At 48.6% G+C, this 20,033-nt stretch overlaps 1 protein-coding gene and 1 long non-coding RNA gene across 6 annotated transcripts in view; one reads left to right on the top strand and one right to left on the bottom strand.

Moving 5' to 3' along the window:
* Positions 1–13,038, bottom strand: part of ELK4 (ETS transcription factor ELK4) — a 23,944-nt gene extending 10,906 nt beyond the window's left edge. For 2 of the 5 annotated variants that reach the window (XR_008749940.1, XM_055819566.1), the window contains exons 1-3: positions 11,674–11,932; positions 3,178–3,393; positions 882–1,805 (exon numbers count right to left, since the gene is read on the bottom strand). Coding sequence is in view for 4 of the 5 variants with exons in the window: in XM_055819566.1 (XP_055675541.1) it covers positions 882–1,805; positions 3,178–3,384 (1,131 nt within the window). In the remaining variant the exon portion in view is untranslated. Of the gene's footprint in view, positions 1–881; positions 1,806–3,177; positions 3,394–4,130; positions 4,317–4,549; positions 4,660–11,673; positions 11,933–12,997 lie in introns of those variants that run through there. The other 3 variants (XM_055819569.1, XM_055819567.1, XM_055819568.1) reach the window with 3 other exon arrangements.
* Positions 10,949–19,657, top strand: LOC114014200 (uncharacterized). The gene is made up of 3 exons (XR_003557628.2): positions 10,949–11,086; positions 14,122–18,133; positions 18,233–19,657. It is a non-coding gene; the product is annotated as an uncharacterized LOC114014200 (long non-coding RNA).
* Positions 19,658–20,033: the final 376 nt, after the last annotated feature.

Consider the following 20,033-nt stretch of genomic DNA (forward strand, 5'->3'; position numbering starts at 1 on the left):
TCAGCCTACGAATTTCAAAAGAGCAGACAGCGGGCACCCGCGTGGCCTGGGTGACACCGACAACCTAAGCCACACCAGAAGACATTTCCATCTGGCTTCTGAGTATTTGGGATGATCTGGGTTCACAGGCCAAGCACTCTGAAGGGTGCCAAAAAAGCGACTCCACTTGATTTTTTCCCCTGTCTTCAGCCATTTCAGTGTTTAATCAGCAGTTTCCCTACAGTTTCACTCAAATTCCTATTTATTACAGGACAGAGATTAAATATATACAGAACAATTTAACAGCCTGGTTGGATTCAGTTCTCTTCCAAATCTTCCATGAGGCATAAAAGCTTTCCTTTCCCACACAAAGATAACAACCAAATTAAGCAGCTGTTCTTACTCCTGTTAAATCCCAATACTCTGGTCTTAAGTAAATGCCTACTGAACCAAGTAAAAGAAAGCTGCTAAACAGACACCTCCGTGGTTCTCTATTTTTAAAGTATTTTCAGATTCAGCCTGGAGGATAAGGGCAGGGTTTAGGGTTTTTGAAATAATTCAGTATCACCCTGGCAAGCTGTACAAAGGATCCTGCTGGTGCTGGTCCGGGTTTTGCCTCCACATGCTAACACTGTACAGACACGTACGGCTGACACACCGCTTGGGCACACTTGCAAGGGGAAGCTCATACCGATTATGAATAAAATTTATGTTTTATTTAAAAAAAAAAAAGAAAAAAAGAAAAAAAAAAAAGGGAGTGACATCCTGAGTTTCAGAGCTCCAAACACAATCTACTGACTATTCATTTTCCACTCGCCTTCCCTTACTGTTTTAAAATATAACATAACCACTATTGTTACTTTAAGAAAAAGCAACAAAAAACAGGAAGGGAATTAGGTTACCTGAGAGAAAAGTGCTGGAGTAAGAGAAGCAGTGGGGAGAGAAGGACTCAGAATTCCCAGTGGACTTGGATCGCTGCCTGTAATGACGAGAGTAGGAGCCAACTCCAGCCCTTTGGGTTTTTTAGATCTGGAGAGGTGATTGGCAAATTCCTTCTCCAGCACAGATGAATCCTGCTCTTTGGACTCTGGGGATTGATGCTGAAGGCTCTGAGCTTGCTCCAGCTGCTGAGAAGCCACGGACTCTATGTCCGTGTCAATGTCCAGGTCAGGATTAGAGCTCAGGGGCGGCGACGGGGGCGTGGAAGGAACTTGCAGAGTGGGAGAAACTGAGGATATGGGTGGAGTTGGGGTAAAGCTGGTGGTTAAGTTTGGCAAAGGTGCTGGAGCTTCAGGGACAGTTAACTTGGGTAGAACAAGCGTCTCCAACGTCTGGAGAGTTTCTTCCGATCCCATGGGAAGAGAGGATGCGATCGAAGCGGGAGAAGCAGTGGAAGTGGCAGAGAGCGTTGAAGGGGTAGAGACCAGGGGGGCAGACGAAGGCTTTTTGGAGGGCATGGTTACAAACTTGATGACGGAGGGGGTTGGATCCTGAGCGGGTTTCTTCTCTGCCAGTTTCTCAGCTGGATTCTCGATCTTGATGGACCTGAAGAGTTTTACGCTGGAAGAGTTCAGGGAGTTCAGAGTAAAAGAGGAGTACAAGCCTGAGTGGATATAGTCATTGCGGCTGGAGGATTTAGCACATGACTGAGCCTTCTCCTTCCCACAGTTTTCCACATCCTTTGGAGCACTGCTAACTTCCGCAAAACCAGTCATTTCAGGGTCTCCTTCTATACGGCCCACGACAAGTGGATCCATATTTAAAATCTCCGGATAAGAAACAAACTTGTACACAAACTTCTTACCATTCACTTTTTTAATGATATTCTGTGGGTAAGAAGATACATATGTTTAGACCTTCTTCGGATTAATTTTCTCCCTACCAACACTGCCTAAAATAGACAGGAATTGGATAGTCCGTAATCTTTCATCAAAAATGGTTTTTCTTTTTTAAAAACACACTGCATTCCCGCAGTTCAGTTACGCTCCCAAAGTATCACCTCCAGACAGAACACCACAACAGGTGAGCTTAACCTGAGGTTAAGTACACTAAAAGCAGCCTTAAAACTGCCAAGTAATTCTGTTTAACATGTTTTAAAAGAGCAGCTATGAAACAAAAATGACCCATTACCCCCATCAAAGAACACTGACCCGGGTGCAGTAAGCATAACCTAACAGGAGAACCTGCAGAATTCAAGCTTACAAGTGGGCAGAATTGAGAGCTAAGACTTCAAATCAAACCACGTTTATTCTTAATAAGATGAGAATAAAAGAAAGTAAGTAGCTGAACTAGTCAGCAGGCTATGTAGGCTAATCAGCTATTTCAATACCACAAACCAGCATGTCGAACTTGTTTTGCTCCCAAGTGAAATGCCACACACAATTTGGACCTAAGAAGATTCTAATTTATCATACAATTATTATTACTGAGTCCTCAGTAAAAGTCAGATTTGTGCTACCCAATAATAAACTCCCAGCAACACACCACCTGCTACAAACTGACAGGTTCCTCAGAAACAGTGTTTTATTTTTTATCTGGTACACCCACACAATAACAGCTGTGGGATAAATGGCTTATTGGAACGAAGGTGAGAGCCTCCCACATGGTGGTTCTAGTTCTGCTTTTTGACGTTACCTGTGCACTTACAAAAGGCCCTCGCAAGTTATTCAAAGACAACAGCTAAACAAGAAAAGCGCCTTACTCTGCTGGAGAGGTGCAATTCTGAATACATGGAGAAAAAGGAAAATACTTCGGGCTGCTTCACTGAAAATCCTCATTTTGATGGCCCCTTCATAGAGGCAACTGCAGAAAAGATCTCAAGGTGGTGCAATATTCACTATTCTCAATCATCAGCATCATTCTGTTGCTTAAACTGGAGTGTTGAGGATTTTAACACTTGCAAGGGTGTGTGCTTTTGGAAAGGGGATTATCATTCAAAGACAGACTGGTATTAGCAAAGACTTAAATCAAAGAACGTAACATTGCGCAAAGCTATCTAGAGCCTTATAAAATAACCGCTGGGGAGGAAATGCAGCACAAACGATAAACAGAAGAAAAAAACACCTTTAAACATAAACTGGTACACCTTAAGCCTGGTGACACCTATCCCCTTGAAGAGAATGGAAAAGGAAACAAAGCTCATTAGGCAGAAGCTGTAAGATGGATAAGGATTTGAGGTGGATTTATGGACTTTGTTACCTTCACGTAATAGTATCTGAGAGCACGGCTGAGTTTATCATAGTTCATACTGGGCTTGTTCTTGCGGATTCCCCAGAGTCTGGCCACCTCCTCTGCCTGCAGCAGTTTGAACTCCCCGTCGTTGGAGGTCCAACAGATGATATTCTTGTTCTGAGGCTCTTGGAGGAGTTGGAGGAGGAACTGCCACAGGGTGATAGCACTGTCCATAGCAGTAAGCTGAAATTCAGAAAGGCAGACAAGAAGCAACAGATTAGGAACGGCGCATTTTCTTCATCTCCCTAGAAAGGGGTAATGGAGCAGAGATGTTATTTCCAAAGCCAGCAAGAGTAAAAATTATTAGTCACCAGTCGTGAAAGATGTTCCCTGCAGAACAGAGAGGCTGAGAGCCAACTGCTGTCGTCTCCTCCCACATGTCAGTACTTTTCACATGGGTTATATTTAGCCTCATTTAACTAAATCAGGTCACTTTGGGTAAGTTGCAATGAGTCACTATCCCAAAAAAAAAAATAATTTTTTTCTAAGTTGTTCCATGTTCACCCACTCTGACTTGTACTGCTTTATGAGAAACAGCTCAGGTGCACCCAGGTAAAAATCAAACCTCCCACTCGCCCCCTCCTTTCCTTACCTGCACCCACCTCCAACCTCGGTATCTTTAAGAAAATAGAGCAGATCAAACAACCGCTTAAACTACATGAAGATGCCAGTGCAGAACAACCCAATTTTCCTTCAGTTCACATTTCTGCTGCCTCTTTTGTAAGCAGCCCTCTCAATCACCAACCAACCTCCTCTCTTCCAAATCTCCTTTCTTTTCCAGGTATCGTCCCTGTCTCTTCTAAGAAAATAAACATGAAAGTAAATAAAACTATTTCAAATGCTGCCTTTGCTTTTCCCTTGACTCCTGCCATGTCTTACCTACATCCGTCATGTAGGCTGAGACTTTCTAGGGCTAGTACCTGGCAGCCGATTCACGCACTTCCAGTGTGGTTTTCTTGCAGGGAAACTGTCGATGTATAAATCCAAGGACAGACAAGCAGCAGAGATGACGTTTTTCCTTGCCCATATCTGACTACAGTACTTCCACCGATATTTTTAAACAGAACACTAATAATCCTGTCTGCACAAGGGAAGTATAAGATACACTGTGAATTAAACCAGATAAAACTACATTAATTCAGTATCCCATATGGATTCTCTTATTCCAGAACAGAACAGTTCCATCAGTGCAAACTTAAACTCCTTCCAATGAAATAAACCCACACCCAGACACCCTGCAATAAGAACCATCACGATGAATTACGCTAAAAATGTAACTAACTGCTAATTTGCTGGTTTTCCCCCCCACACGCACAGTCAAACCTCAGTAAAGGCAAACCTAAAGAGGACAGGGATTTCCATCTGGGTGAATCTGCAGCCCAAGCGAACAAACGCTATTCACAAGCAGAAGGTCCAAACCCGAGGCATCAAGTCCAACTCCAGCAAGCAGGATCCACGCCCACGTTGTTTGAAGTCCACGTCTACGCAGGGATAAGTTTTAAGATACAGTCGGGACAGCCAGTTCATCTTTGCTACCAGAGCCTTTTATTTCAATCTCATTACTGTCCAGCATTTATCCAGCCCTATATAAGGAAGGGAACATCTACAAGTCAGAGCTTCAGAATTTAGTCAGCCCAGTAAAAGGATTACTGCTGACAGTTTACACAGGACTATGCATTCTTATTTAAATAAGGTGCCCTAGGGCAGGTACTTTTTTGGGCACAGCCCACTGCATTTAACCTATTTTTAAGAATACCTGCCTAATGGCATGCTTACATGACTACACAGGGATGTTACATTGATCAAGTCAGCTAAATTGCTGCAATTACACAGAACAATCTCAAAATGAAGGACACCCACACCACCTTGTTATGCTGGCCTAAGGTGCTTTCCTCGTTAATTACTGTATGCATACAACTCCATGCTTGCCCAAATTAATTGCACAGTACTCTAAGAAAATACCAGCTGCTGAATGCTGCGCTTTGAGACTCTTCCCACACCGTACTGTGGCACGCCAGCTGAACCGTACGGGAACTCAGGGCCAGGCAACCACACTCAAACTCTTCCAGGACTTCTCCTCGGACTTGTGTTCACATTTGCCAATAACATTTCACATCTGCCTACTGGCTCCGCAGAGGGCACACGTGCTGCGGAGCCTCCTCATTATCCCATCGGGATGATGCACATGCACGGGGTGTTGTGTAGACATAAGGACTTGATTCTACCGTTCTGCAGAGCTGTCAATACTAGTGATATGTGTTAACAGAGAAAGAGCAGGAAAATGAAGTTGAGTGATTATTCCCACGCTACATTTATCTACAGCACTTTCAAAATCCATAAGCAGCACTGCACCAAATAGCGCTGACTGATGCAATGGGAGGCAATCACATAGAAATTAGATTAGCAGCAGAATTTCACAGTGGCAAAGGGGTTCTTTTCTCCTCCTGAAAATCCATGCAGATTTCACCCCAGACTTTAAATGCTATTATTTCACTGGGCTGCTTCCCTTTATCTCAAAGCTCACCAACATCTACCGCAGTCAAGCGCTATTGCCTAGGTCAAAGCCAGTTTTGAATCAAGCTGGAGATGCACAATGCTGACAGACCCACACTCTGACAGCACAGAGTTCAACAAGACACAGTCCACATGAGTGACCAAGACGATGGAAGGCACAAGATTATTATTTTTATTTTTTTAAAAAAATCACCTTTCCCAGTGATGAGCTACGTTCCGAGGAGCACTTGCCAAAATAAGAGTTCGTGCTGCCTAAATCCCAAATACTGCACCTTTCCAGCTGGAAGGATCCTTCTCCCAGGGGCAGTTACAGACCGTACTGGAGTGTTAGACCGATCAAGTTACTACTGATGCTTCTGGTATTTACAGGCTTTAGGGTTGTCATGATTCAGTCCATCATCTGGAGGATACATCGCATACCCTCAGCACCCTCTACCTCAAAGAGTCTTTCTTACGTTAGACACATGAACAAGGTGAAGTTTTACTTAACTCCCTGGCTGTTGTAGAAAAGGAGCAGAGAGCACTCTGGAATTGTTAATGGACAGGTTATATTGCATAGGAGAGAACAAATGTCCCTCTATTAAATATTTATTGCATGCCTATACAGGAAACAATGGAGAGCTGCCTCAATGGAACCAGGAGTATACAGTTTTTCTGAAGATTATGTACAGGAGGAAGGGCAGAAAATAACCCTCCAAACTGGTCAAAGCAACAGGATGACAGGTGGATACTGCCCCTTCAGGGTCCAGGAAGTAAGCTGTAACTGGGAAAGTATAATATGTATACGGGAGATAATGTTGTGTTATGAATCAAGGCTTCTCATTTAACATTTTTTATTAAAGTTGCTTTGATATGGCATAAGAATACATCAAAGAACTGTTACTTCTCCAGGAAAAAGGAGAATGAAAAAAAACCATCACACAAGATGTAAAATTAAAACCAGTACAGGCAAGATGAGCACTTCTCTTTGTTTAAGAACAGGCTAACGCACTAAAAAGGTTCTCCCTTCTTCAGCACCTGGGGCAGAAGGCAGCTGATGCCCTTCACGAGCCTTTCCCTTGCAACCGCAGGGACCGAGCAGCGGTTCAAGCTCCTTGTGCTATCCACATCTTCCAGAACACCTTCAGCTGCCCTGGCACGTGGGGACCAGCTGTTACAGAGGCTCCCGTCCACACCAGGTCAGGGCCACATACTCAGAAGCATCCCCCTCCTGCACTGACAGTGGAAGAAATTCAGAAGACCCTCTTGTCCTTTTTACCAAGATATACACCAAACCCCCCACTCCCCAGAGATGTTACAGGCCCATGTGTTAGAGAAACTAAAGAAATCAAGATAAGGACAGGAGCACACCATCCCACTCCACACTAACAATGGTGAGATGTTGCTTCTTTCATGATTTATAAACATTATTTCAACTTCTTTCAAAACTACATCTCCTTTCATGAAAAGACATCAATCTCCCAGTACAGCTCCCCGTCAGCATAAAAAAGCCTGGTAGTTTGATTGCTTTTTCTTCAAGATGAATATGCCAATAATTACAAGCACACACCACTGCAAAGCATCGTTTTGCTGAAGGTTACTTTCCTTGCTTGGAGAAAGAAAAAGGTCTCATTTGAAAAGACGACGAGGGAATAGGGCAGAGAGGCAACACTGCTGCTTGCGACGACGGCCCTTCCACTTCTGCACCATTTCAGTACAAGGAAAAAATAGTTGCTAGAGGCAGAGGGCAGTTATACTTTGTAATGAGTATGCTAAAATAGAGCACTATTATTGTCTTGAGATCTTCTCTGACGCCTACGGATGACCCTTGAAGTATACTGAGTAGCTGACAGAATTTGGCTGCAGTACTCTAAATACAAGCGCTGCAAACTTGAGCTTTCTCATGTTGCTGCAGCTTCGTTTGAGGTTGCTGGAGCTCTGTTTGAGGCCTTGACTTTACAAAGCTTTGAGTTTACAAAAAAAAACCCCAAAACACAGGACAGGAGATATGTATCTTTTCCAGCGCCTTCTCACGCACTTGCACCACAGCGTGCTCCACACGATCCGTTTGATTACAGAGCCTCAAGGCTTTGCACCTTCTGTGGAAGGAGAGTGCGCAATCACTGGGTGGCACAGCAGACAGGAGGAACAGTTTAGGAAGTGGCATATGGTAATCTCTCCCTGGCCAGCAGCTATACTTACTGTTGCAAAACAAACTCGAGCGTTCATCCCTTCGTGCTCAAAAAGGAGAGGGCACCTCACTATGCCCCAGCGGGGCGGCAGCCAGCTAGCCCCTGAGGGTAGCAGAGGCAGGACCGGGGGGGTCTGGTCTGCCCTAACCCCCGTCTTCAAGGTTTTCTGGCAGATTTCCTGTGCTTTGACTCAACACCAAGAACAGCTCAAGTAATCTGTCACCTCAGTTTGTTCCAACAGTCTCTTATAAACATCTGCAGCCTGAGGACTTCTGCATGGACGGAATAAAGCCGTCGGGTCTACACCCCGCACAGAACCAAAGGATGGTGCGAAGGAAAGAAAGGATGTCACACAGACGTTACACAGGGAGGACAAAAGTCACCACTGCCACGTATTTAAGTGTCATGGTTACAGCTGCCCAGGTATTTACACAGAAGTGACACCTCAGAAGATGACCTTGGAAGCAGCCCAGAGCAGAGGTAAACACATAGGGTGACAAAGAAACCACTTCTCAGATCACAAACACTTTGTTAAAAAAACACCACCACCAAACCACAAACAGTCAGCACCAGTAACTTAAGAGATGGTCTTGGGGGCCTCAGACTTCATGGTGCTTGTCAGACCTTCAGCAGGCGAGCAGATCGAGCCTTCATACCGCTCCAGGACAGCTGGGCTTGCTGCACGTACAGCACATGGCGCTCCGCACCGCTGCACCAAAGCCCAACTGTTTAGACATTACTACGCAAAACTATTTTTCTGGTTTCTTAATAGTTTAAGACGGCCATGGTGTGTGAACAGAAGGAATTCGTAGACAATAACTCCCGCTGCATTGTGCAATATTCCTGTGGACACAAGGCCTTGACAGTTGTTCCCAGAAAATAAACAACAGAATAACTCTGGTTGAAGGAGATTTCTGGAGGTCACAGGCCCAACTCCTTGCTCAAAACAGGGCTGACTTCAAAGTTAAATCAGGTTTTTCAGTGTCTTTGTCCAGGCAACTAACTAACTAAATGGCCGCCCTATTCTTTTTTATTTTAGCCAAGGGACAAAGAGGTGTAACACTGCTGACGAAGTACCTAATTAAGTAACAACACACAACCAAGCAACAATTTCATTAGCACAGCACTTAAAATATCCCATTACTAATAAACCTTTCACGAAATATCTTCAAGCTCCTGGGGCTGCAATTCACCTGAATTAATACTTTTAGGATTTTTTCCCATTTTGATTTATTTTAGAAAGAGCCTGCCACCCAACGCATATGAAACCTACTGCCCCAAAAGCAGCCTGTTCAGGGTGCTAGTATCGCCCCATCACATACTCCGACGTGGTGGGAAGCATGTAAGGGTATTTAGTCCTTTTCCAGAACACACAGAGCATTGTAAAAATACTTATAACTACTGTCACTATCACTTGCTTATTAGCATGCTTCCCAAAGACAGGTGAATTGCCTGTTGAAAGCCTGTTCCACGTGTAAAATAAAGTTACTACTTACAAGGAATTTAACTATCGATGCAGACTTCTACATCTGCAACACCACCGTTAAAAAATTCCGATCCCTGGCAGCTTTCCAAGTAGTCGCTGAATTAGACCTTCCCTAGTAAATACTAAAATCAGGCAAGAACAAGAAAAACACATGCTAGCCTCCAATAAATGCTTGCCTTCCTCTTGGCTCTGGCATTCACTGCACCGTTGTTTCCAAACCAGCCAGGAAAATCAGCTTGTTCTGAAGGAGAAGCCGTGGTTATCGAGGCAGGAAGCTCCTTGGAAGGAAACGCTGGAGGATGTCCTTATGATAAGAGCTGCTCCAGTTTACATTCCCTAATCCCACTCCAAGTTTGACAGTTTTATCTACTTAAAACAAACACTGCAATAAATTTTGGGTTCTTGGCTCAAAAATCATTTTATACGAAATTAAGGTGTGAGCAAATATTTTGGGTTTTAACAACAAATAGTTTCAGCTTTTCAACTCCTATCTAAGAAATAAGTATATCCCTTTCTTCATGTCTTCTACTCTAGTAATAGTCAACTAGAAAACAAGCCATGAAGGAGAACAGCGGCATCGGGATGTCCATCGTGCTCACAGCTGAAGACTCGAGCTGGCAGATGAGCCAAGCAGCTCTCTGGGCTTTTTCAATCTTGACATAGAGATGATGGTGCCCCCTTTGCTATCTAACACGGTTTTGCCTAGCACACTCTGGCACTGAAAAACGTTTAACCTGTTCGAACGAAGCCAGTAAGGGGACTTCAAAGCACAGACCACGTTCTTCCTCCAGCTGCTACAAGCGTTCTGATCCTCCACCCCTGGCTAAGGGTGACTGACATCCCAGTGCAGCCAGTTTTAGGCACAGCAGACCTCATCTCCCTGCTTTTCCATATTTGAGAAGAGTCTCTCTTTTCTACCTCTTTTTTTATAGCGTATGAGACCTAAGAGAACATGGGAGGGTTTAGGCCAAACTGGGAGTGAACTTCAAAAGCAAAATGCCTTTGATCAGCAACCTGCTTGTTTTCTGACACTGATGCGATTGTTTCCGAGCAAAGGCATAAAAATACTTATTTCCGTGGAAGCTCCCCTCTAAGCTGATTACGTTTGCTTCCTCCTTATCTGCCACCACAAAGGGCTGAGGGGAATGTTTACCAACAGCACATCAGATTAGCTTCAATAGACACACCGCGCCTGCTCAAAGTAGAAGCATCCTCGTTTAAAAGTAAAGGGTCACGTCTCTGCATCACGCTACGGAGTAAACCCCAAACAAAAGGTTAAACAGTTTATGTCAATCCTAACTAACTTTATTATGAAAAGGAAGTCTCATTTAAGACAGAAAAGGTTTCCTTTAATAATGTTTATAATACACTCAGCCTGGTTGCTATGACAATGGAACAACTACCCTCTACAAACAGGCACGAAGACCCTAAAAATAAACAGGCCGACAAAAATCACGCACACGCAGCTCTGACAGGCAGGCAGCGCCTGGTGCGGGGATCGTGTTTGTTGGGAATATGATGAAGATAAAGAAATGTTAACGCCTCGATTTCGCACCCACTGCAAGAGCACTTGCCTACCAACGCCATTCCCGTATTTCTCTGGAGCTGCCACTTCCAAAGCGACACCACCGGAGCCAGAACTCTGGGTTCCACCCCCCCGCGGGGAGCAGCGCAGTGGGGATGATGAGAAGTTTGTGAAAATAAGGTAAGGACGGTGGAAGTAACGCACAGGTACGCGCAGAGGGGTGTGTGTACATGTAAACAGGCATAAAAAAAAAATCATAAAAGCCTAAGAGCAGGCATTTGCATACTTTCTCTGTGGATGCGCTTATTGATGTGGGCAGGCACCCACCCATCGCACAAAGCACTGAGTGCACAGGTATATAAAATAAATATAATTAAACAGGCGCAGAGTCAGGAAGGAGAGAGCCCGGCCGTTCGGTGCCAGGCGCGGGCCCCCGCCGGCGGAGAGGCCGGGCAGGCAGCACCGAGCGCGGGGGCACCCGCCCGCTCAGCCCCGAGCCCCGGGACACGGGGGGCGGCCCTGGCTTCCCCCCCTCCGCCCCCGGAGCCGGGCCCGGGCCGCCCGCGGATCAAAGCCCCGAGGCGGGCTGCGCCCTCCGGCGCTCCCGCTCCCCGGCCGCCCCCGCCCGCACCCCCCACTCCGCCCGGAGGCGGCGGCCCCCCAGCCCCTCCGTGACCGCCGGCCGCGGCCCCCCGGCCCAGCCCGGACCCCCTCAGCCCCGCCGCTCCGGACCCGGCGTCCCCCCCCGCCGCGCCGGCCCCGCTCACCGAGAAGGAGCCCCGCCGGTCCCCGGGCGTCGCGTTCCCCTCGCGGCGGGCAGGTGCTAGGAGCGGCTCCCCCGCCGCCCTTCATGGCCGGGCACCCCCCCGGCGGGCCGGGCGCCGGGCCCCCATCCCGGGCGGGAGGAGCCGGGCGAGCAGCGCAGGGCAGCGGCGCGGAGGCGGCGGTGGCAGCGGCGCGTTACATGGCGGGACGCGGAGCGCCCGTCCCTCCGCCGCCGAGCCTCCGCGGCCGCCGTACCCCACACTTCCGCCCACGGCCCCGCAGGGGCGCGGGGCGATCGCGCCCGCCGGCCAATCCCCGCGCGGAACGCGGGCGCCGCGGACCAATGGGACGGCGCTGCCCGCCCACCGCCCGCAAGGCCCGCTGGGAAGTGTAGTCCGCCGGGCCTAGCGCCCGCCCGCAGCCATGTGCCCGCGGCCCGGCCCCGCCGGGAGCCCGAGCCCTGCGCGCCGCCGGGGGGGGGGCCTTTGCGTCGGTGCCACGAACAACACAGACACCCCCCCCACCCCTCGGCCTGCGGAGCACGGGGGGCCGTGGGGTGAGCGGGGCTGCACACTGGCGGGGGCCCCCAGCCACAGCGGGGCACCTCGGGAGAGGGGAAGGGGCTTAGGCTGCAGTGAGCTGCAGAACGTGACAATATTTGTTAAAATCGCCCCCCCCCAAAACAAACAAACAAACAAACAAAAAACATCAACAAAACAAAATTCAAAATGAGAACTCCTGGAAAACCGGGGATGTTTTCAGGCAAGGTGAAGGCAAGGGTGTCGGGGCTGGCTGGAACAGGGCACAAGCCCACGGTTGGATGCACCCTCGCAGGTGCCTCCTACGCCGAGCAACTCGCACATAAAAATATCCCTTCTCTGGAGAACAGCGCTGCCACACGCTCATGTCCTTCTGGGGAACAAGGTGGCACTGCGCTGTCAGTTCAAGACACCCACTTGGGTGTATTCCCCATGGAAAGCTGCAGGGTTTGGCTGCAGTCTTACAGCAGCTCCACATCACTGGGTCCTTCCCACACCATCCCCATCCCTCCATCCCCATCCCTCGCCCAGCACGCTGGTGGCAAAGGGACAGCACCTTCACACTGCCCAGGCTGGGCAGGAGGTGAGGTGACTCCGGGCTCGCCACCAGCCAGACACCACACAGGCAGCAGCTGCCTTCACCCCACCATAGCCCGTCACAGCGACCCCTGCACACAAAGTCCCCAGGAAAGTGCTCATCCGTGGTCAGGTGGAAGGTGCTGCCTTGGCCTGCAGACCAGCAGCCCCAGTCCTGAGGCACCTACCGAAAAAAAATCACTCCTCTTACCCGCTGGAGAGCGAGGCGCGTTCCATTGGATCAGGCATCGGGAGCAGGAGGTGAAGCGCCGAGAAGGCAGTGCTCCCGCGCTTCCCCCCTGTGAGCAAACAGCCCTCGCTGCTGCACCACTAGATTCCCACCCATTGGCAGAGAAGAAAACAAAACACAAACAGCGCTGCACTGTCAATGACGGCACATGCCAAAACACGCAGCTTTCCGTTTCCTAGGCACATGCCGGTAAAAGGTTAGCTGCGCCAGCACCACCTCTGCTCAGTGCGTTTCATCCATCGCCTTCGAACAAGCGTGAGTCCTGCTCGGTACATGGGCACGAGCCAAAGCACCGCGCAGCCAGGTATGCTGCCGTTCGGGAAGCACCGCCGTCCCCCAACGCAGAAGGATCCTCAGACCCTGGGGAAGCCTGAGCAGCTCCAGCTGCCATTAATGCCATTGCTATAAAGGCAAATTCCAGATCATCACCAGGTCATCCCCTTCAGCTGGTCCCATTTCACAGAGCCAAATGACAATCAGAGGAAGTGTAAGGAGGTTTCTAAACTTGGGAGCAAGGCCAGGAAGGCAGTGTGGCATTTGACAACACCCTTAAACCTTTATCAGCACTTATTGCAGGGGATCAGAAGGGAGACAAAAGCAGAGAAAGTAGGGGAGTTCAGGGAATCGAGATGTCTTTTGACTACAGGGAAGTAGTACAGGGGTTTCCCCCACAGCATGCTTTCTGTCACGGGGAGAGAGGAAGGTTTTAACCAAGTTGACCATTATTTATTTATTTACAGAAGTTAACTACCGCGTTATAAAGCAACATTAAGAGAATGGTTTCTGGTTTTCCCACCCTGCACTTAAAAAAACCAAACAGACAAACAAACAAACAAAAAAAAAAAACCCAAAAAAGTAAAAGCGAGATGAGACAGGGCAAGGAGAGGAAGAAAAGAAAACGGTAAGGAGAAAGGGCAGCAAAATCCTCCACGAAAGTCCAGAGTCAGTTTCTGCAGCTTTCAAAAATAATTACAGCCCCTCTGAAATGAAAGCATGTGCTCTTTTCCTTTTGTTTTTCCCCATGGAAAGCATTGGTCATTATTTCCATAGAGCACTTCACCTTATCGGTGCTGCTTTTCCCTTAGGAATGGCCAGGCCAGGAAGCGCTGACCCAGGAACAAAGACCTGGAGCCCAGGAGGCCCCGTTCCCCTGGTGCTGAGCAGTTGCCTCCTCACCTCTACCTGATCTTCTGCACTGCAGATGACTCAAATAGAACCAACGCTCCATGGGTGAGCCAGACTTACTAACAAACACCACAAGCCTTTGCTCCAGCATCTCCCTGCACCCATCCCCTCTTTTCTTCTGCTGTGCTCCATCCTAACCTCTCGCTGTTTAGAGCTTGGGCTCCATTCTCCCACACCAAATCAAAAAACAAAGAGGAACATAAAGGAAAGCCCCTGTGCGCTCTCAGACTCTTCCTGTAGAGTCACACATGGGAGGTTTGCCAACATCTGCATGTGTGTACCTCAAACAGAGCTAAATCCATTTCTTTGGGGAAGGACCAGCACCTGGGTTTGCACAACTCACTTGGGGAGCACTCCTGACATCAGCTGCTTCCCCAGGAGCTCCTACAGCCTACGGGACTGGCACACACCGTGCCGTTTCTTTGGGTATCTTTTCCTCATTTGGCACTGAGTATCACTTACTTGCAAAGTGGGAGAACAATACGGCTCTGAAAAGGAACATTTCACAAGATACACGATCGCGCAAACCCAGCGTTTCAGCACGCGCGCCAGACTCCAGTGGGGTCCCAACATGTTTTCCAAGGCAACCAGCAGAGCTCCATCTCCGAGCGCGCCACCACAACTCCAGACTATTCCCTGGCTTTGTTTCCACTTGCCACCAGCAAAATCTACCAGCACGCCCCAAACTTTCCTATTTCCTTAGCACTCAGGTAAGAAACAATGCACGAGCTGAACCCAAAAAGACAGTGCAAGCTGCTGTGGAAGAGGGACAGCACACAAAAATCAACTCCACTCCACCCCAGCATCCAAAGGACCTAAAGGGCTTCAGCTGTATCAGCCAGGGTAACTCCGCTCAGAAACAATCAAAGCATCTTTTTTAGAGGGATAATAAATTTCTGACTTTGTGCAACTCTCACTTTGTTCTGCTTCCCCTGCTGTGGGTTTGCAATCCAGCATGGGCTTGTTCTTATCTTAGACAACATCACAAGGGAAAAAATACAGGACAGACAAAGGGATGGAATAAAAAATCAAGCAGGCAACAAGGCAGGGTTTGGAAAAAGCTCATATGCAAAGGCCTTTTAAAAAAGGCAGCTCACATGTAAAGGCATTTTAAAGAGGCAGCAGACAAAGGAATTCAAACACAAATGCATTTCAGTTGGGATTTCTGGTGAAGGTTAATTAGACAGCAGCACCTAGAAATAGATTTTGCGAGTTCTGAGGCAAGGACAAAGTCATGAGGTGATACCCAACTGCCAGTTCTCGGAAAGCACAGGACAACCCCATCAGAAAAGCACAGGGGCTTCTAAAAGCACTGACTTATCAAAAAAGAGAAATCTTACTGCAAGGTTCTGACTTTACCATCACGTGGCCTTGGCCTGAGACAGTGGGGAAACACAAGCACCAGGAACGCCAGAAAATTATGCAACAGCTAATCAGACCCCAACAAGACCTTGCTCCAGAAGATGGAGGTGCTATTTTAATACAGCTCCCAACTCCAAGGCTGAGCTTTGCAAGAGTTCTGGGAATCCAAAAGTCGTGAAATAAGCAGAACAGCTACGAGAGGTTTTGTGCCTCATTAGTGAGAGGCTACACTCACAAGGGAAAAGCCTTTAGATCAAGGAAAGTTGTTTGTTTTTAAAGTTTCACAACCAAAACCCACTCGTTGGCCTCTCAAGAGAGATGCTCTCAGGAAGCTTAATGTTCAACACAGTGTTGGTTCACTGAAGCTTCAGTTACCAATATTAGCACCTTAAACCACAGCTCCCAAGACATCCTTGGAGGTAGAAGGGGGGAAGGCAAGCCCCCCGCTCACTTGCAGCCTGGGGGAAGGATGGGTTGCTGGATACAAGCAGCAGGAGCAGCACAAGTCACGCAGCAGCATGGACACGCAGCTCTGGGCTCAGTGGCTGCCAACCGCCCCCATCCCCTACAGAAGCTCTACCAAAAAAGTGGGCATGAGTGCTGCTAGTTTGCCTACGAGGCCTAGATGGTGCTAGTCATCAACCTGACAAATTTACAGCAGAAAACCTGCTGTCACTTGGTTCAGAACAGCTTCCCACCCTGCTCACAACCCACCACAAAGCCGGGGCTTCGCGACCCAGGGAAACGCAATGCTCCTCACAGGGATGCCACCCTCAGCATCCCTGGATGCGTGACACTCCCTTGTGCAGGAAGTCATCGCTTCACAGAGGTCCCAAAGATGCTGCAGGATGCCCATGGAGTATTACAAGGCCCACAAATACCAGCCACCTTTGCTGAAGCTAAAAGGAGCACCCTGAAGATGATGGAGAAGTAACTGGGTTCGCATCCTCGTGTTCCCTTTCATGCCCAAGCTGCCAACGGTCTTGTATTGCTCAGCCCCAATATAGCCTTTTTGCACTCTGGCTTTTCAGCTGTCTGGGTTTCCTTTGCAGAGAGCAGCTCTGCCTCTGCTTTGGTGTTTGCTGATGCTTTCAAAAAGCCATGGATTTGCGCTGGTTTCAAACCTTGGTTATTCCCGAGTCTGTAACAGGAAAGCTCCTGCCTTGAGGGCCAGGCAATCCACGCACTGCTCAGGGCAGGTAAGAGGAGAGAGGAAGTTCAGCATCCTACAGCAGGCACAGGGTGGCCAACCCAGTCCAAAGCCTCCATTTCCAGTCCCCCGGAGATGTTTGACTGGGACAAGTCCAAGGCTTGTCAGCAGAAAACCCTGCAGGGGAGTTCGCTGTCATAGCAAATGCTCCAGAGTTAAATCCTTTGCTGAACAGGACACATGATGCCCAGCTCATACAACAGCTGTTAATATTCTAAGGAACAGATAATATTATATTTCAGGAAAAAGCAAAATTACCCAGTTACATGAGAACTTCACTATGCAGTGAGGAACTAGATACAGTGGGAGAAAAGCTGGTTTTGTTTTGGGTTTCTTTTTTTTTCAGAAGGGCTAGTCTCCACTGACTCAGATAGGCTTGGAGGTGGTTTCAGGTGCTTATGAAAGTTAAGCCCTAAAGCTGTGCACCAGAGGATCTCTGGTTATTACAGAGCGTTGCCAAACTAGTTTCCACCGTGTTATCTATGCAGCCCTTCTCCTGCTAAAAACACAATTCCCCTTGTGACGTTCCCACATCCTGAACAAAATTCCTGAAAACAACTCTCAAAAACCTCACTGGTTCTCCTCCTGGCCTGACCCAATGGCACCGTCACAGGTGGTAACAACAGGGCAGTCGGGACCCATCGTGACCAGTTAAATGGCATCTGGAGTTTCATTTCAGAGCCTGTTGTTTGCACAAACAACCCAAGGTCTGACATGGAAGGGGTGAGAAGCAGACTGCGGTGCTCGGCTCTCTTAACAAGGAGCTGCAAAACTGCAGTTGGGGAGAAATTGGTAATACACAGGGACAAGCCAACATTTCCAAAAGTGAACGCAGATCCGTGGATATCAAATCGCACGTCTGATTTCCACCCCCTCCCACCACATACTTTGTAAGCCAAAAAAAGGCTTTATCTGGGTGGATTTTCCAGGGAAGGAGAAGCCCTTTCTGTACCACTGCCCAGTTCCTGGATCAAACAACAGAAAATGGCACAGCTGACCAGATACCATCACCCCCATCCTTTCCCACAGGGCTCCAGCCACAGAATTTATCCCATCAGCTGGAAACCTTCCCCCAGCAAGGCAGCTCAGCCCAAACGTCAGCAAACAGTGTTTTACCTGCACAGGCAGCAGAGGGCAGCTCCCAGGAAAGGTGCATCCCTGCAAACAACCTGTCCAAAGTCCATGCTAAGAGCACACATCCAGCCTGGGGGTAGGAGCCGGCCAAGCCAGGAACAAAAGCCAGTCACTCATTAGCCTTATTCCTAAACAGAGATGTTCTTCCCTGCTCCAGCCTCCCTGCCAGTGGACTTGTGCCTTCTTAGAAAGCTGATTATGAAGCGGTAAGTCATCCAGCATGGCCAGGCCAAGCCAGCCAGCTGTTTTAATTTAGCTGGTTTGTTCCTTAAGTCTCGCTGTGCCCTTAACCCCTCTGTTCCCAGGGCAGGGGCTCCGGGGAGCTCCCCCAGAGCCCACTCACCGGCTGACAGCAGGGAGAGGTGAGCAGAGCATGGGGTGGGAGCTACTGCATCAGCTGCAGCACAAGGCCATGACATACCCCACTTCTTTGCAAGGAAACATTGCCTTTTGTGCTTAGCCGTGGCTCCAGAAGAGCTTGAACCATATCCCAGGACACGTGCAAACCAACAAGCGGCTCCTGTCCCTTTTTGCTTCCAACTTCAGGCCTGAGATGTGCTGCTGAGCCACCTGAGGGTTAACGCCGAGCCGCTGCAAACCTTCTCCACCTGTTCCCCATTACCAGCTCCACTTTTTGTTACTTAGGGCCAGGATCTGGCCCAGCTGGTGGCTAGCTGTCCAGGCAGCGGAGGAACACTCAACTGACCCCCTTTGTCTCTGCAAACACTTGCCTGTTTTCCAGCCTGCGTGGTCCCGTGCCCGTAAAAAGCTATTTACTGTTCTGAGAACACTCAAGGCTCCAGTTTGCTACCTGCCACAAGCCAGCTTCTGCTGCTGAACCAGAAATCACACCAAGAATTGCATTTGCCCCAAATAAAACTGGGCTCTGGAAGGGACAATTGTTAATAAAAATCCAGTTCTCATTTTATTGGGGGGATAAAGAAAAAGAAAAACCTATATGCCATCATCCATCTTAGAGCTATGTTTCCAAAGGGGCCTTCAATCAAACTGTGGGTTTGCACTGGCCCTTACCTCATCTCAGAGGATGAGCAGCCAGCACGAGCTCCACGTGGGCTGCAGCTTGGGGCTGTCAGTGCTGTCACTTGTGCTGCCGAAGATGGAGGGCTCTGCACTGCGTACTGCTATATCCAGAGCCGCAGCTGCAAATTTAGAAACGTTGCCTGAATTTCTCTTTGTGCTCTCCCACGTCCTGCCCTGCTACAACTCCTGTCTGCTTGCGTTTCGGTTCTTAAAAACCACTGCTTAGCAACCTGACAGCCTTTTCGCTTCGAGCACAAGGCAACCAGTTCCTCCCATTCCCACTCCTCCAACAGACAAACCATCCGAGATGGAGCCAGGCTGACAGCCCGGCAGCCGTGGTGACATGAGGGCAGCTTGTGTCACCTCTTGGCAGCTCCAGTGTATTTCTGTCTGTGGGAGGACAAAGAAAGGTCTCCATCCCTCCTGATGCCACAGATCGCATCTGTACTTCCACAACAAGCGTTTCTGCTGTGGAGTAATATCCTCACTGGAGCAAAGGATAGGTAATTACAGAGCCTTCAGTAAATCTTTTAAGCCACTCATCCAAAGTCCCCAGAGGGAAGCAGGTGAGACTATAATGCACATTGCACAAGAGATACGTATCTAGGGTATTTTATTTTATAAAAACCTCTCTCCCCTCCCTTTGCGGTTTGTTTAAAAGGAATGGCAAAACAAACCAGCCCTGTCTTCCACAGCGGATCCACCTTGGGAGCAGCGTGGACTCTGCCGTAGCTGCTCAGCAGATAAACTGCTGGAGAACAGAGCAGGGCCTTGCACTACCGATGAGGCACAGCCCTTCTTGCTCCACACTTTGGAAACGTGCAACCTCCCCAGTTGCCTTCGGCTGAGAGCAGAGGGAGGCAGGATGGGGCAGGTCCAAAATGAACAGGGAGTGCTGTGAAAGAGTCTGGAGCGAAGGAGAAGAGCAAAGGGGGGGGACACAGATAAAAGCACAAGACGGGCATGAGTCATGTTGGCATCCAGCCTCTGAAGAGAGCCCGCCAGCAAAGAGGGTATGAAGTAAATTCCTAGCCAGGAAAAAACCCGCTAAAACAAAAGGCAACC

The sequence above is a fragment of the Falco peregrinus genome, chromosome 16 (genome assembly GCF_023634155.1).
Source record: "Falco peregrinus isolate bFalPer1 chromosome 16, bFalPer1.pri, whole genome shotgun sequence".
NCBI classification, from domain to species: Eukaryota; Metazoa; Chordata; class Aves; order Falconiformes; family Falconidae; genus Falco; species Falco peregrinus.